Raw genomic sequence first — 12,247 nt, 5'->3', positions numbered from 1 at the left:
GCCGCTAAAAGCTCATTTGATTTCAATGGTCAGTTCAAAAGATTTCGCTCCCCAATCTAAAAAAATCCATTATCGGCCAAAGTCATGGCTAAGTGGTTGTATTTTTAACTATTACCTATTTTGTTAAACATATTTTATAACTTTAAAAACTATAAATATCATGAATCTTAACAAATATGTCTTCATGACATACTAAACTAGCATCATGCTCTAGTTGCAACAGCCCGAGTTTGACATACTTCAGATTTTAAAATAAAATGTTAATGTTCCAAAATCTCAAAATATTGAACATTAATTCATATAATAATGAGGTACTTAATACATATTCAGGTAAAAAGTACTAACAAATTGCACATAATATGAAATATCTAGTTAATCTGATAATAACAATTAAATACAATTTATTTAGATCAATAAACTCCACTTTATGTCATTTAACGAAGAAATACTGCTGATGAGATTGGAATAGGGTCAAGTTTAATGACAAAGCCCCAAATAATCGTCCACTTATTGGGGATCTCACAAGAGATACCTTATCTTAATATATCGTTTTCCGAGGAAATGGCTATTAAACGTAGGTAGGTGAGTAATCCCAAAGCTCCTACATTTTTTGGCGTTTACCTGTGAACTGCAGGGATTCAAAAAAATAAATACAGGTATATAAAAGTATGCAATAGAAAACTAACTGATACAAATAATGGCATACTTTTAAAGGAAAAGTAAATGGTTATTAATATTTAAAGGTAGATAATGGAATGAGTGTGATTATTAAACATAGACAACTGTCCAGCCAAACTAAAAATACGGACCTTACGAGTTTAAATGATCTTAAGATCTTACAGCTACTAATTTATTTCCTGCTGTTAAATAAATAAATATATATATAAAATTTGCCTTTGCATGTTTGGAGTTTGAATTGGTGGACTTATCTGCTGGTCACTTCGACGCACTTAGTTTGGGTTTTCCTGACACGACAGTGATAAAAATAATTGAAAATTCTGATTAATGCCCAACTTGAAGATAGGAACCCTTTATAAAAGGGGTGTCCATTTGGGAAGGCAACTCATTGGATTCTCACCATGCTGAAGTTCGTGATCTTGTTGTCTGCCGTTGCCTGCGCCCTGGGTGGCACCATCCCTGAGGGACTCCTGCCCCAGCTGGATGGCCGTATCGTCGGAGGTACCGCCACCACCATCACCAGCTTCCCCTGGCAGATCTCCCTGCAGCGCAGTGGAAGCCACTCCTGCGGTGGATCCATCTACTCTGCCAACATCATCGTGACCGCCGCTCACTGCCTGCAGTCCGTGTCCGCCTCCTCCCTCCAGATCCGCGCTGGATCCAGCTACTGGAGCTCCGGCGGCACCGTCCTCAAGGTCGCCTCCTTCCTCAACCACGAGGGCTACAACGCCAACACCATGGTCAACGACATCGCCATCGTCAGGCTGAGCGGCTCCCTGAGCTTCAGCTCCTCCATCAAGGCCATCGGTCTGGCTAGCTCCAACCCTGCCAACGGTGCTTCTGCCTCCGTCTCCGGATGGGGCACCCAGTCCTACGGATCCAGCTCCCTCCCCTCCCAGCTGCAGTACGTCAACGTGAACATCGTCAGCCAGTCCGTGTGCTCTTCCTCCACCTACGGATACGGAAGTGAGATCAGGAACACCATGATTTGCGCCGCTTCCAGTGGTAAGGATGCCTGCCAGGGTGACTCCGGTGGCCCTCTGGTCTCCGGTGGACTCCTTGTCGGTGTTGTGTCCTGGGGATACGGATGCGCTTACGCCAACTACCCCGGAGTCTACTCCAGCGTGGCTGACCTCCGCTCCTGGGTGGTCAACAACGCCTAAGAACCTTGCGAAATAAAACGAAATTGCTGATTATAACTCAACTCTTTGTTTTTCTTCTTGCTTTTATAGTTCAGTTAGTTTTTTTCGGTTGCATCTATTACCAAATTATATTTTTGGTAGATTTTTCGTCATTTTAATGGTGTTACCCCTTTCAAAATTTTTGGAAAATGGCTTTGCTGAAAAGTGACCAAAAACCTGCACTTCTAAGCCCATAACTTTTCTTACAGACATCCTATTCCAATGTGGCATTTTTCTAAATGATTGTGAGTTAATCCTCTAAAAATCTGTGTACTCATCTTGGTTTGTATTTTTGGGTCGATTTTTCGTCGTTTTAATGGTGTTCCCCCTTTCCAAATTTTCGAAAAATGGCTTTGCTGAAAAGTGACCAATAACATGCACTTCTAAGCCCATAACTTTTCTTACAGACATCCGATTTCAAAGTGGCATACCTATAAATGAAAAAAAAATCTGTATACTCATTTTGGTTTGTATTTTTGGGTCGATTTTTAGTCATTTTTATGAGCTAACTTGTTTCCAAATTTTAGAAAAATGTCTTTTCTGAAAAGTCACCAAAAACCTGCACTTCTAAGCTCATAACTTTTCTTACAGACATCTGATTTCAAAGTGGCATATTTCTAAATGATTGTGGTTTAATTCTCCAAAAAGCTGTATACTCATATTGGTTTGTATTTTTGGGTCGATTTTTCGTCATTTTTATGAGCTAACCCCTTTCCAAATTTTTGAAAAATGGGTTTGGAGAAAAGTGACCAAAAACCTACACTTCTAAGCTCATAACTTTTCTTGCAGACATCCGATTTTAAAGTTATTTACTTCTAAATGATTGTGGTTTAATTCTCTAAAAATCTGCGTTTTCAAATCGGTTTGTATTTTGGGGTCGATTTTTCGTCATTTTAATTGAGTTACCCCTTTCCAAATTTCCAAAAAAATTGCTTTGCAGAAAAGTGACCCAAAACCTGCACTTCTAAGCTCATAACTTTTCTTACAGATATCCGATTTCAAAATTGCTTACTTCTAAATGATTGTGGCTTAATTCTCTAAAATCTTTAGTCACTTTAATGATTTTCGAAAATCGGATTTGCATAAAGTTATTTCACAAAATCATTTTTATCGCATTTATGCAGTTTTTTTATAAGACCGGGAAATGATTAAATACTTCGATTTTAGATTGATAAAAACTCAAATTAAATAAGAAAGCCTCTCGAAATTGTCCACTTATAAATGATTTTGGAAGATACCGCTTATCAATATTATCAACCCATCAGTCATTTTAGTCAACGTGAAGTTGCCTTGCAAAATACGATTGCCATGAATTGACGTACTCACGTTTTTCTATATACACATAGTTATGTTAAAGGTGAGTGATTCCAATTTTTCAACGTCATTCAAAGGAAGGAAATAACTTTATCTAGCTGGTATCTAAAATCGGGCATACCTGATACACTTGATAGCGCGCTTTAAGAATAAAAGGTTAATGGTTACAAATTGTTTTTGGAAATGACAGAAAACATTTTTCTAAACTAATAAATCCATAAAATAATCCTTGCTGGATCGCCGGAATATACATTGTATATATATTTTCTTTTGTTTTTGTACATAAAAAATGCGAGACTTTGGAGTGGAAGACTTATCGGGCGGTCACTTCAACGGATTATTTTGGGTTTTCCTGACACGAAAGTGATAAAAATAATTGAAAATTCTGATTAATGCGCAACGGGAAGATAGGAACCCCTTATAAAAGGGGTGTCCAATTGGGAAGGCAACTCATTGGATTCGCACCATGCTGAAGTTCGTGATCTTGTTGTCTGCTGTTGTCTGCGCCCTGGGTGGCACCGTCCCTGAGGGACTCCTGCCCCAGCTGGATGGCCGTATCGTTGGAGGTACCGCCACCACCATCACCAGCTTCCCCTGGCAGATCTCCCTGCAGCGCAGTGGAAGCCACTCCTGCGGTGGATCCATCTACTCTGCTAACATCATCGTGACCGCCGCTCACTGCCTGCAGTCCGTGTCCGCCTCCTCCCTCCAGATCCGCGCTGGATCCAGCTACTGGAGCTCCGGCGGCACCGTCCTCAAGGTCGCCTCCTTCCTCAACCACGAGGGCTACAACGCCAACACCATGGTCAACGACATCGCCATCATCAGGCTGAGCGGCTCCCTGAGCTTCAGCTCCTCCATCAAGGCCATCGGTCTGGCTAGCTCCAACCCTGCCAACGGTGCTTCTGCCTCCGTCTCCGGATGGGGTACCCAGTCCTACGGATCCAGCTCCATCCCCTCCCAGCTGCAGTACGTCAACGTGAACATCGTCAGCCAGTCCGTGTGCTCTTCGTCCACCTACGGATACGGAAGTGAGATCAGGAACACCATGATCTGCGCCGCTTCCAGTGGTAAGGATGCCTGCCAGGGTGACTCCGGTGGCCCTCTGGTCTCCGGTGGACTCCTTGTCGGTGTTGTGTCCTGGGGATACGGATGCGCTTACGCCAACTACCCCGGAGTCTACTCCAGCGTGGCTGACCTCCGCTCCTGGGTGGTCAACAACGCCTAAGAACCTTGCGAAATAAAACGAATTTGCTGATTATACCTCTGAGCTCTCTTTTTTATTTGGGAATCGATCAATCACGGGCGGTTGAGTTCCATAGTCGGTTCTTAGTCTGGGCATTAGCCTTGTCACTTCTGGTCACTGGACGAAGATGAGCGGCATCCACTATATCCCTAATATCATTTGTGTAATAAAAAATTTCAGGTTTTGTGTTTTTTGTACTTACTTGAATTCCTCGTAGGTTTGGGTACTATAAACAGCCCTTAGTTTGGCATCGTTGCGCAGCTCGTAGAGTTCTCCATCCCGGATGCACTGAAGACAGCTTTCCCGCAGCCGGATAAGCTCGTCCGGCGTTATCTTCCAGTCCTCCATGTTGCTGTCCTCGATTGTGAACGTTGTTTTGGATTTTTGCTACTCAAAATTAAGTTTGTTTGTGAAAGGTTGCCTGGGTAACTGGATTTCCTATCGAACAAGAAGAGTGGGTAAACTGCTGAGCGACCCAAAGCTACTCGAAGGTATCAGTAATACCTGCGATAAGCTCCTATTACCCAGCGATTAACTTTTACTGCCGTGCGAATAGTTCCGTCATGAAGGTGTTTCATGAACAGCTACGAGCAGTTTGCACTTGGCTTTCGGAATGTCTGCATACTGGATAGTTGGAGCTGTGCTGGTATTTTTCCTCCTCGGAGTTGCAGCAGATGTGGAGACCAATGGGCGGATAGTGGGTGGAAGTGACCAGGTTATCCGTAATGCCCCATGGCAGGTCTCCATTCAGATTAGTGCGCGCCACGTGTGCGGCGGAGTCATCTTCAGCAAGGAAATCGTACTCACGGCCGGAAACTGTCTGCACGAGAAATCCGTAACCCTGATGAAGGTGCGTGTGGGAGCACAAAATCATAATTACGGCGGAACATTGGTTCCGGTGGCGGCGTACAAGGTCCATGAACAATTTGATTCCCGTTTCCTGCACTATGACATTGCTGTGCTCCGTCTCTCCACTCCACTGACCTTTAGCCTCTCGACCAGAGCCATAAATTTGGCTAATGAGAGTCCTTTGAGTGGATCAACGGTCACTGTCACTGGTTGGGGCTACACCGAGAATGGAGCCTTTGCTGAATCACTTCAGAAGGCCCAGCTGCAGATCATTAATCGTGGAGATTGTGCCTCGGAGAAGTACGGCTATGGTGCGGATTTTGTGGGCGAGGAAACCATTTGTGCCGCCAACACTGATGCGGATGCCTGTACAGGCGACTCTGGAGGTCCTTTGGTGGCCAATAGCCAGCTGGTCGGCATTGTATCATGGGGCTACCGGTGTGCGGACGATAACTACCCCGGTGTCTATGTGGATGTCGCCGTTCTGCGCCCCTGGATAATCAAGGCAGCCAATGCTATTTAATGGGCTCTTTTAAAATAAAAAGCATGTTTCAAAATAAAATTTAATAAGCTACTCCATTATTCGCCCACCAGGTGGAATCGAACCACTTCGACGCTAATCGACTACGGATTTGAAGTCCGCACCCCGGACCACCGAAGCTCAGTTGGGCACCAATTTTCATAAAAGTGTTCCCATTTATATGTTCGATGAGCAGAAATAACACTTGGGAATTATAATGGCGTTTTAAAAGCAACTTCTAATTAGTTTTCTATGAACAGTTTAGATAACTTTAGATAGATATTGAAAGTGGTAAGAATCTAAATTTGGTATATTATCTGTTTAATAACAACCTTTAGTTTTTCAATTAGTCTACATAACTCAACATGGATAATAGCTTAAAAGTTGTTAGGATATATAGTTCATTATATCGTTTTTATAAATTTTTTACAAAAATTTATTATACACCCTGAGATAGCTCTAGTTTATCATAGGTCACCCAGCAACCAAACTTTTTATTTCTATAAAAAGGGATAAAGTTTATTAAAAATATTAACTCAGAGAATCAGCATAATTCATTTATGGAATGCAGTAGGAAATGCATATAAAGTAAATATCGCTTTCATAGACGACTTCAATACCATTGAGGACTTATAGAATTTTAACAAAAGATCAAAAAGTTAGGATAATGATAATAGTTGGCCGACCGGAGTCCTTATCACTTGCGTGGCTGCTGGATGTGGTTCTGGGGCTTATGCTGCACAGCAACTGGGGGCTTGGGCGAGTGGGCCACCTGAGCGGAGGCGGGCGTAAAGTCCGTGTTACCCTTAACGAGGGCACCGCTCACCGATCCCGAGTTCACGGCAATGGGTTGCTGAGAGTAAAAGAAAATAATTATTATTTGATTCATCCAAAATAATTATGACCAGGACTAACCGTAAGCCCAGTGCAGTCCTCGGCATCCTTCGGCGCACGTTCAGCATTGGGTGTCTTGTGCTGTACAATTCTCTTACCGCCTGCCTTCACTAAAAATTTAAAAAAAAAACGTTAAAAATAAAATTTACTTTGGCAAGCCAACGGAGCTTAATACTTTATATTGCAACTGAAGGATATAGTCTTTTCATTCTCAAAATGTTCTAAGTTAAACAATTCGATTGGAAATGATTTCAGTTAATAGCTTTTACACTGGGCGAAAAAGTGCCAAAACCTAAAGGTCAATGTGACAGATTCGTTGATGCCAGCTATAGAAAAAATGCATTCAATTTAAATAAATTGCATAGTTTTAGATTTTAAGCTGAGTGAGTGATTCACATAGAACTTTTGTAAGGGTATACCAATTTTCTTAAATATTTATAAGTCGCTGTGCATCTGACGTCAGCACAAAGTAAGAAATATATTTTTGGAAGCAATGTCTTTGCATGTGTGTTTGTGTGTGCGGGTTGTTTGTTTACTTATCAGCATTTGACGAAACAGGTTAAAATACTGATAAGGCCGTAGATATTGTGGCAATTGATAGGATTGGGAGCATTATTAATTGCCAGCAGGGCAGTACGTAGATTTCTTATGGAATTATTGTCGAAAAACAAAAACATGCCTGCACACACACACACTAATGCAAGTGCACTTACATGCAGGTGGGTGTCCAGCAACAAGATTGGGTTGTTCATCAGCCATTGTCTATGGATTATAAAGCTATAGGTTTAGGAAAAGTATACTTAATACGCTTTAATAATGGTGCAGAACGTTTCGAGGACTTACCTCTTCTTTTATTGTTAATAAATGCGCGGCACCGCTGTTTTGCTTTTGCGTTCTAATTGTGACACGTCCGACAGCTGCCTATCGAAAGTTGTTAGTATGTTCTCACTGTCGGAGCTGCTACCGGGTGTTCACACTGTACACAGTATTTTTTTGGTGGGCTGAATTGGAAAAATATTTAAATATTAAAGAGAACAATAATAAGATATTTAAATTTATGGACTAACCGAATAAATTAAATCAAAGTCGAACTAATTTGTAACTGAATTGTAATGGGTATAAAAATAATAATTTTTGGATTCGATAAGTTAAGTTTTTATGTCCAGAACTGCCAAAAATATATTTTAAAGAATCTTTTTTACCTCGCTTATTTTTGCAATAAAATCTTTCTTTGTACAATGGTCACACCACTCCCATATAACAAAAAGTACATTTTCACAAAGAAAATAACATGGTTTTCTTAATATCAGTACTATTTATTAATAAACTTAAGCCTAGATTTGTTAAATTATAAGACCTAATCGACTACAACTATCAATCAGCCTGTGAAATGTTTTGTGCGGCGCTAATGAGGGTATCGTGGATATCCTTCGCCGATTGGACGTGAACCCGGACGGTGTTCAAGTATGTGGGATATGGAATGGGTCCTGCGTTATCCGGCATGAAGGTCTCCATACGCATTGGGGTCACCGGACCGGGGAGATAATGATTTGAGGAGTTTTGCTGCTGGAGGCACTGCATGGCCGTTTTCAAATGAATCTCAATTTGATCACAGCAGGCGTAGAAATCCTCCAAGTGTTTGTCGAATCGTGGAACATGATGCGCTCCTGTGTCCCTTTTCAGGTTATCCGCTAGATTATTCTGCTGCAAGGTGAAGGCACTGGATCTGATAGTAAGAAACATGGATTCCCTTAAAGGTCCCAACAAACTCTTCACCCTGGATATGTTGTCCAGTTTTTCGGCCTGCTGCTGCTGCTGTAGCGGTTGCGGCTGTTGTTGCTGCTGGTGTTGCACGGGTACAGGACCTGGGGGTCCTGACGGTGACGACTGCATTACCTGCATCATCTGTGGACCGGACATGGGCATCATGTTCATGTTTGGATTCATTTTTCACTCGAAAACGATGGATTTTCACGGAGAAATTAAATAGCCGCTGTTTGTTTCTTTTTCAATAGCAAATCGCGGTAGGTGATTACTCATTATTGCGTTGGTGGCTTATCAGAAGTGGAGGGCATCGTTTCAAAAAAAAATGTAGCTAGAATTAACCAGTTTAACAAAAACCCGACATTCTTGAATCTATTAAATAATCATAGAGGGGTGTAGCTTAAAACCAAATATATAATTATAAGTCTTACCTTGTGTTCATTAATTTCAATTAAAAAAATATTTTTAAAATATGTTATACCTTGACAAAACTTATCTTCCTGGTACTATAAGTAATTAACCTTTAATTATGACACAAGTCAAGACAATGTCGGTAATGTTAGACATAAAACAAGTTATTTTTAATATATTTATTATAGGAATAAAAAAAACACATTAAATCATACTATATTTTATAAGCTTATAAAATTGTAAACATAATATAAAAATAATAACAAAGCTCTAAACCATCAGTTCAAAGACCTTTTTATAGTAATTATTCGAATTAGATCATTATAAATTATAAAAATGATATGGCAAAATCAAAGTATGCTATCTAAATGCCTTCAGATAATAGATGAAGAAACATTTATTGTGTTTCTAAACATTGTTAGGTTTTTAACTTATTAAACAAGTTAGCTATTTGCCAAAGAAAAATACCTATTCAAGCATCACTGCGGTCCGCGGCTGCAATCGATAACGATAACTGGCGGGCTACAACCTCGACATTCAGAACAGCTGTGGCGCTTAAAACACATTTTTCTATTAGAATTTCGAGGCGCAAGGCGCGTTGATAAAGCTTAAATTACTAAACGACCACCATGACCAGGTGAGTGAAGATGCACTGCGTCCAACTGGGTTATTGTGACCGCAGAAGCTGTGCCAGAATCATAACCTAAAAGTGCCGCTTTTGTCGAATGTACTAACCCTCTTCTCCACCCTCAACCCCTCGCAGGAACAGTATCGAATTGGGCGATGTGACGCCGCACAACATCAAGCAGCTTAAGAAGCTCAACACCGTGGTCTTTCCGGTCTCCTACAACGACAAGTTCTACGTGGATGTCCTGGAGGCCGGCGAACTGGCCAAGTTGGCCTACTACAACGACATTGTGGTTGGCGCCGTTTGCTGTCGCATCGACACCACCGAAAACCAACGGCGGCTGTACATCATGACTCTGGGATGCCTCTCCCCGTACCGTCGTCTGGGCATCGGAACCGTCATGTTCGAGCACATCATGAACTTCGCCGAGAAGGACGGAAACTTTGACAGCATTTTTCTGTGAGAAAACTACCATAATAAGTTGGAAAGGCCAAGGAAGCAATTTTTGTTTGTTTTTCGCAGATACGAAAGTCTTTTCTTGATTTAGTCCAGACATGCCTTCTTTTTTTTATATATTTACTTTTGTCTAGAAAACATAATTCTATAGTTGTCTAATTTATCTTATTCTCAATACCCTTTGCACTCTTTAAACTTTTTTGGACTTAATAGTTGAAAATTTATTTCGCCTTTAACATTGAAAAAATCTCTGTAAGATAACATCATTTCGAATTTGATCTATCTGTATTAACTAGATATATATATAGCTATACTAGATATATATATATTTATAAGAAGATACCCCTGCGTAATTTTTTTCTTGTCCTTAATTATTATTTGGCTTATCTAACTTGTTCTTACTTTAAACAATCATTTTAGGCACGTGCAAATCAACAACGATGGAGCCATCGAGTTCTATAAGAAGTTTGGCTTTGAGATCGTCGACACCAAGGAGCAGTACTATAAGCGCATCGAGCCCGCGGACGCCCACGTCCTGCAGAAGGCGCTGCGACGCACCGCACCAAACTCAAACAGCTCCGCCAACAACACCACCGCCAATTCAAATTCCCGCAGTAAAGCACGCCAGTTCACTTTTGTTTAAGGATGTGTTTCAATGTGTAAAACAACCAGACATGTAGGGGCGGCCAAAACGATGTATTCAATTAGTCCGATCATATCTATGTGTAATCAATAATCATTAACCCCTGCGAGGGAATAAATAGCTCTGTACGGCTCTGGCCAGTCCAAATTCAGGTTCCTAAGACAATGCAGCGAGACGATGGTTTTGTTTACTGTTACGGCAATTTGTACAGCCTGCTGCTCTACTGGGGATTGATCACGATCCGGGTGAGGAGTCCGAGTCAAGGAGGAGCTGTTTCAACCAGGTGGACGGTGATTTATGCCCTGTTGGCGCGCTTTTTCTTACTGAACTGCTTCATGGGCAGTGTGATGGTGAAGCTGAGGGATCCCGAGATGGCAGCCGCCATGTTTGGACATCTTAGCCCGCTAGTCAAGGCGATCTTCAGTTGGGAGTGTCTCAGCTGCTCGGTCACCTACGCGGAGTACTGCCTGTCGCTGGACAGTCAGAGGAGCAGGCACCTGCGACTCCTCGCCAGCATGCAGCAGTTCGATCTGTCTGTCGTGGAGGTGTTTCCACATGTTAAGTGGAACTATCAACGCTCTCGATTGAAATATTGGTATGGCACTGTAATCGTCGGCTTTTGCTTTTTCTCCTTCTCCATCTCCCTGATATTCGATACGGCGCGTTGCACCTGCGGCATTCCATCCACCTTGCTGATGGCATTTACCTACACCCTACTGACCAGTTCCGTGGGATTGGTGGGCTTTGTACATATAGGCATCATGGACTTTCTGCGGGTGCGCCTGCGATTGGTTCAGCAGCTGCTCCAGCAACTTTACCAAGGGGAACAGAGTCCAGAGGTTCACGAGCGGATTGCCCAATTGTTCGACTTTGCCAAGCGTTGCTCTTTTCTTTTGGCGGAGCTGAATGGAGTGTTTGGATTTGCAGCCGCTGCTGGCCTCTTCTACGACTTTACCATCATGACCTGCTTCGTGTACGTCATCTGCCAGAAGCTGCTGGACAGGATGTCCTGGGATCTGGAGTACGTATTCATGCTGCTCCACGTGGTTATACACACCTACAAGGTGATAATCACTAGCACCTACGGGTATTTGCTGCAGCGGGAGGTGGGGCAACCTTGGGCAATTTTTACATTGATTAAGAGCGTCTTATTCCCCTGTAGAAGCGCAACTGCATGCATTTGCTGAGCAACTATTCGAGATACTTTCCTGGCCAGGATGTGGCCCGCCGGCAGACGGAGGATTTCCAGCACTGGCGCATGCACAATCGACAGGCGGCTCTGGTCGGCAGCACATCAGTACTTAATGTTTCCACCATTTACCTGGTGGGTAAACACTTGACCCAAGGTCATACCACTCTAATCTTTCTCTGACTCATTTTGGCAGGTGTACAACGGCATGGCCAACTATGTAATTATCCTGGTGCAGCTTTTATTCCAGCAGCAGCAGATCAAGGAGCGCCAGCTGCCACCGGGAAGGGATGTGGACATTTTTGGACCAATGGGCCCCATTACTTACATGGATTAAAAGGATTATAGTATAAATCGCTTACCACACAACAACACACATTGATTAACAAGAAAGCAATAAATATAATCAATGGGTATTAGTACCTTTGCATTTTTAATTATCGTGCTTTATAGCTCAAAATAATATTAAATTCA

General features: G+C 42.1%; 8 protein-coding genes and 1 non-coding gene across 10 annotated transcripts; 5 read left to right on the top strand and 4 right to left on the bottom strand.

Annotated features, from left to right (window-relative positions):
• Nucleotides 1–1,078: 1,078 nt before the first annotated feature.
• On the top strand, nucleotides 1,079–1,882 carry LOC108044812 (trypsin beta-like). Its single transcript, XM_044462036.1, has one exon. It carries the CDS (start codon nucleotides 1,080–1,082, stop codon nucleotides 1,839–1,841), a length of 762 nt encoding a protein of 253 aa, XP_044317971.1. The 5' UTR covers nucleotide 1,079; the 3' UTR covers nucleotides 1,842–1,882.
• Nucleotides 1,883–3,634: 1,752 nt separating this feature from the next.
• Nucleotides 3,635–4,436, top strand: LOC108044827 (trypsin beta-like). Its single transcript, XM_017123977.2, has one exon. The coding sequence runs from the start codon at nucleotides 3,640–3,642 to the stop codon at nucleotides 4,399–4,401; it is 762 nt and encodes a 253-aa protein (XP_016979466.1). The 5' UTR covers nucleotides 3,635–3,639; the 3' UTR covers nucleotides 4,402–4,436.
• On the bottom strand, nucleotides 4,432–4,825 carry LOC108044828 (coiled-coil domain-containing protein 103). Its single transcript, XM_017123978.1, has 2 exons — nucleotides 4,622–4,825; nucleotides 4,432–4,568 (listed from the first exon to the last, which is right to left on the bottom strand). The coding sequence occupies exons 1-2, from the start codon at nucleotides 4,765–4,767 to the stop codon at nucleotides 4,469–4,471; spliced, it is 246 nt and encodes an 81-aa protein (XP_016979467.1). The 5' UTR covers nucleotides 4,768–4,825; the 3' UTR covers nucleotides 4,432–4,468.
• Nucleotides 4,826–5,002: 177 nt separating this feature from the next.
• LOC108044872 (trypsin iota) lies at nucleotides 5,003–5,842 on the top strand. The gene has a single exon (XM_017124037.2). The coding sequence runs from the start codon at nucleotides 5,033–5,035 to the stop codon at nucleotides 5,789–5,791; it is 759 nt and encodes a 252-aa protein (XP_016979526.1). The 5' UTR covers nucleotides 5,003–5,032; the 3' UTR covers nucleotides 5,792–5,842.
• Nucleotides 5,843–5,852: 10 nt separating this feature from the next.
• Nucleotides 5,853–5,939, bottom strand: Trnastop-uca. The gene has a single exon. It is a non-coding gene; the product is annotated as a tRNA-Sec (tRNA).
• A 346-nt stretch (nucleotides 5,940–6,285) lies between these two features.
• On the bottom strand, nucleotides 6,286–7,637 carry LOC108044873 (death-associated protein 1). Of its 2 annotated transcripts, none has more exons than XM_017124038.1 (4): nucleotides 7,526–7,637; nucleotides 7,396–7,459; nucleotides 6,704–6,792; nucleotides 6,286–6,641 (listed from the first exon to the last, which is right to left on the bottom strand). In XM_017124038.1, exons 2-4 carry the CDS (start codon nucleotides 7,439–7,441, stop codon nucleotides 6,486–6,488), a joined length of 291 nt encoding a protein of 96 aa, XP_016979527.1. In that variant the 5' UTR covers nucleotides 7,442–7,459; nucleotides 7,526–7,637; the 3' UTR covers nucleotides 6,286–6,485. The 2 variants fall into 2 exon arrangements, with proteins under 2 accessions (XP_016979527.1, XP_016979528.1); XM_017124039.2 differs by having other exon boundaries at nucleotides 7,396–7,444; nucleotides 7,526–7,608.
• Nucleotides 7,638–7,977: 340 nt separating this feature from the next.
• Nucleotides 7,978–8,724, bottom strand: LOC108044849 (mediator of RNA polymerase II transcription subunit 29). The gene has a single exon (XM_017124005.1). It carries the CDS (start codon nucleotides 8,627–8,629, stop codon nucleotides 8,057–8,059), a length of 573 nt encoding a protein of 190 aa, XP_016979494.1. The 5' UTR covers nucleotides 8,630–8,724; the 3' UTR covers nucleotides 7,978–8,056.
• A 567-nt stretch (nucleotides 8,725–9,291) lies between these two features.
• On the top strand, nucleotides 9,292–10,753 carry LOC108044850 (probable N-acetyltransferase san). Its single transcript, XM_017124006.2, has 3 exons — nucleotides 9,292–9,494; nucleotides 9,621–9,944; nucleotides 10,362–10,753. Exons 1-3 carry the CDS (start codon nucleotides 9,487–9,489, stop codon nucleotides 10,582–10,584), a joined length of 555 nt encoding a protein of 184 aa, XP_016979495.1. The 5' UTR covers nucleotides 9,292–9,486; the 3' UTR covers nucleotides 10,585–10,753.
• On the top strand, nucleotides 10,749–12,227 carry LOC108044847 (putative gustatory receptor 47b). Its single transcript, XM_017124003.2, has 3 exons — nucleotides 10,749–11,690; nucleotides 11,747–11,908; nucleotides 11,970–12,227. Exons 1-3 carry the CDS (start codon nucleotides 10,749–10,751, stop codon nucleotides 12,108–12,110), a joined length of 1,245 nt encoding a protein of 414 aa, XP_016979492.1. The 3' UTR covers nucleotides 12,111–12,227.
• Nucleotides 12,228–12,247: the final 20 nt, after the last annotated feature.

The sequence above is a fragment of the Drosophila rhopaloa genome, unplaced genomic scaffold (assembly GCF_018152115.1).
Source record: "Drosophila rhopaloa isolate 14029-0021.01 unplaced genomic scaffold, ASM1815211v1 contig_115, whole genome shotgun sequence".
NCBI classification, from domain to species: domain Eukaryota; kingdom Metazoa; phylum Arthropoda; class Insecta; order Diptera; family Drosophilidae; genus Drosophila; species Drosophila rhopaloa.
Note: the sequence above shows the minus strand (reverse complement) of the source record. Positions and strands in the feature narration are given on the sequence as shown.

What these genes read in the sequence shown, in the direction of transcription:
- LOC108044812 (XM_044462036.1), top strand. Translation starts at nt 1,080, where the DNA reads ATGCTGAAGTTCGTGATCTTGTTGTCTGCCGTTGCCTGCGCCCTGGGT.
- LOC108044827 (XM_017123977.2), top strand. Translation starts at nt 3,640, where the DNA reads ATGCTGAAGTTCGTGATCTTGTTGTCTGCTGTTGTCTGCGCCCTGGGT.
- LOC108044828 (XM_017123978.1), bottom strand. Translation starts at nt 4,767, where the DNA reads ATGGAGGACTGGAAGATAACGCCGGACGAGCTTATCCGGCTGCGGGAA. An exon ending in CAAACCTACGAGGAATTCAA is followed by an intron (nt 4,569 to 4,621) that starts GTAAGTACAAAA and finishes AAATGATATTAG; the next exon opens with GGATATAGTGGATGCCGCTC.
- LOC108044872 (XM_017124037.2), top strand. Translation starts at nt 5,033, where the DNA reads ATGTCTGCATACTGGATAGTTGGAGCTGTGCTGGTATTTTTCCTCCTC.
- LOC108044873 (XM_017124038.1), bottom strand. Translation starts at nt 7,441, where the DNA reads ATGGCTGATGAACAACCCAATCTTGTTGCTGGACACCCACCTGCAT. An exon ending in TGCTGGACACCCACCTGCAT is followed by an intron (nt 6,793 to 7,395) that starts GTAAGTGCACTT and finishes TTAAATTTTTAG; the next exon opens with TGAAGGCAGGCGGTAAGAGA. An exon ending in AGGACTGCACTGGGCTTACG is followed by an intron (nt 6,642 to 6,703) that starts GTTAGTCCTGGT and finishes TTTTACTCTCAG; the next exon opens with CAACCCATTGCCGTGAACTC.
- LOC108044849 (XM_017124005.1), bottom strand. Translation starts at nt 8,629, where the DNA reads ATGAATCCAAACATGAACATGATGCCCATGTCCGGTCCACAGATGATG.
- LOC108044850 (XM_017124006.2), top strand. An exon ending in AACTTTGACAGCATTTTTCT is followed by an intron (nt 9,945 to 10,361) that starts GTGAGAAAACTA and finishes CAATCATTTTAG; the next exon opens with GCACGTGCAAATCAACAACG.
- LOC108044847 (XM_017124003.2), top strand. Translation starts at nt 10,749, where the DNA reads ATGCAGCGAGACGATGGTTTTGTTTACTGTTACGGCAATTTGTACAGC. An exon ending in GGTATTTGCTGCAGCGGGAG is followed by an intron (nt 11,691 to 11,746) that starts GTGGGGCAACCT and finishes ATTCCCCTGTAG; the next exon opens with AAGCGCAACTGCATGCATTT. An exon ending in ATGTTTCCACCATTTACCTG is followed by an intron (nt 11,909 to 11,969) that starts GTGGGTAAACAC and finishes TCATTTTGGCAG; the next exon opens with GTGTACAACGGCATGGCCAA.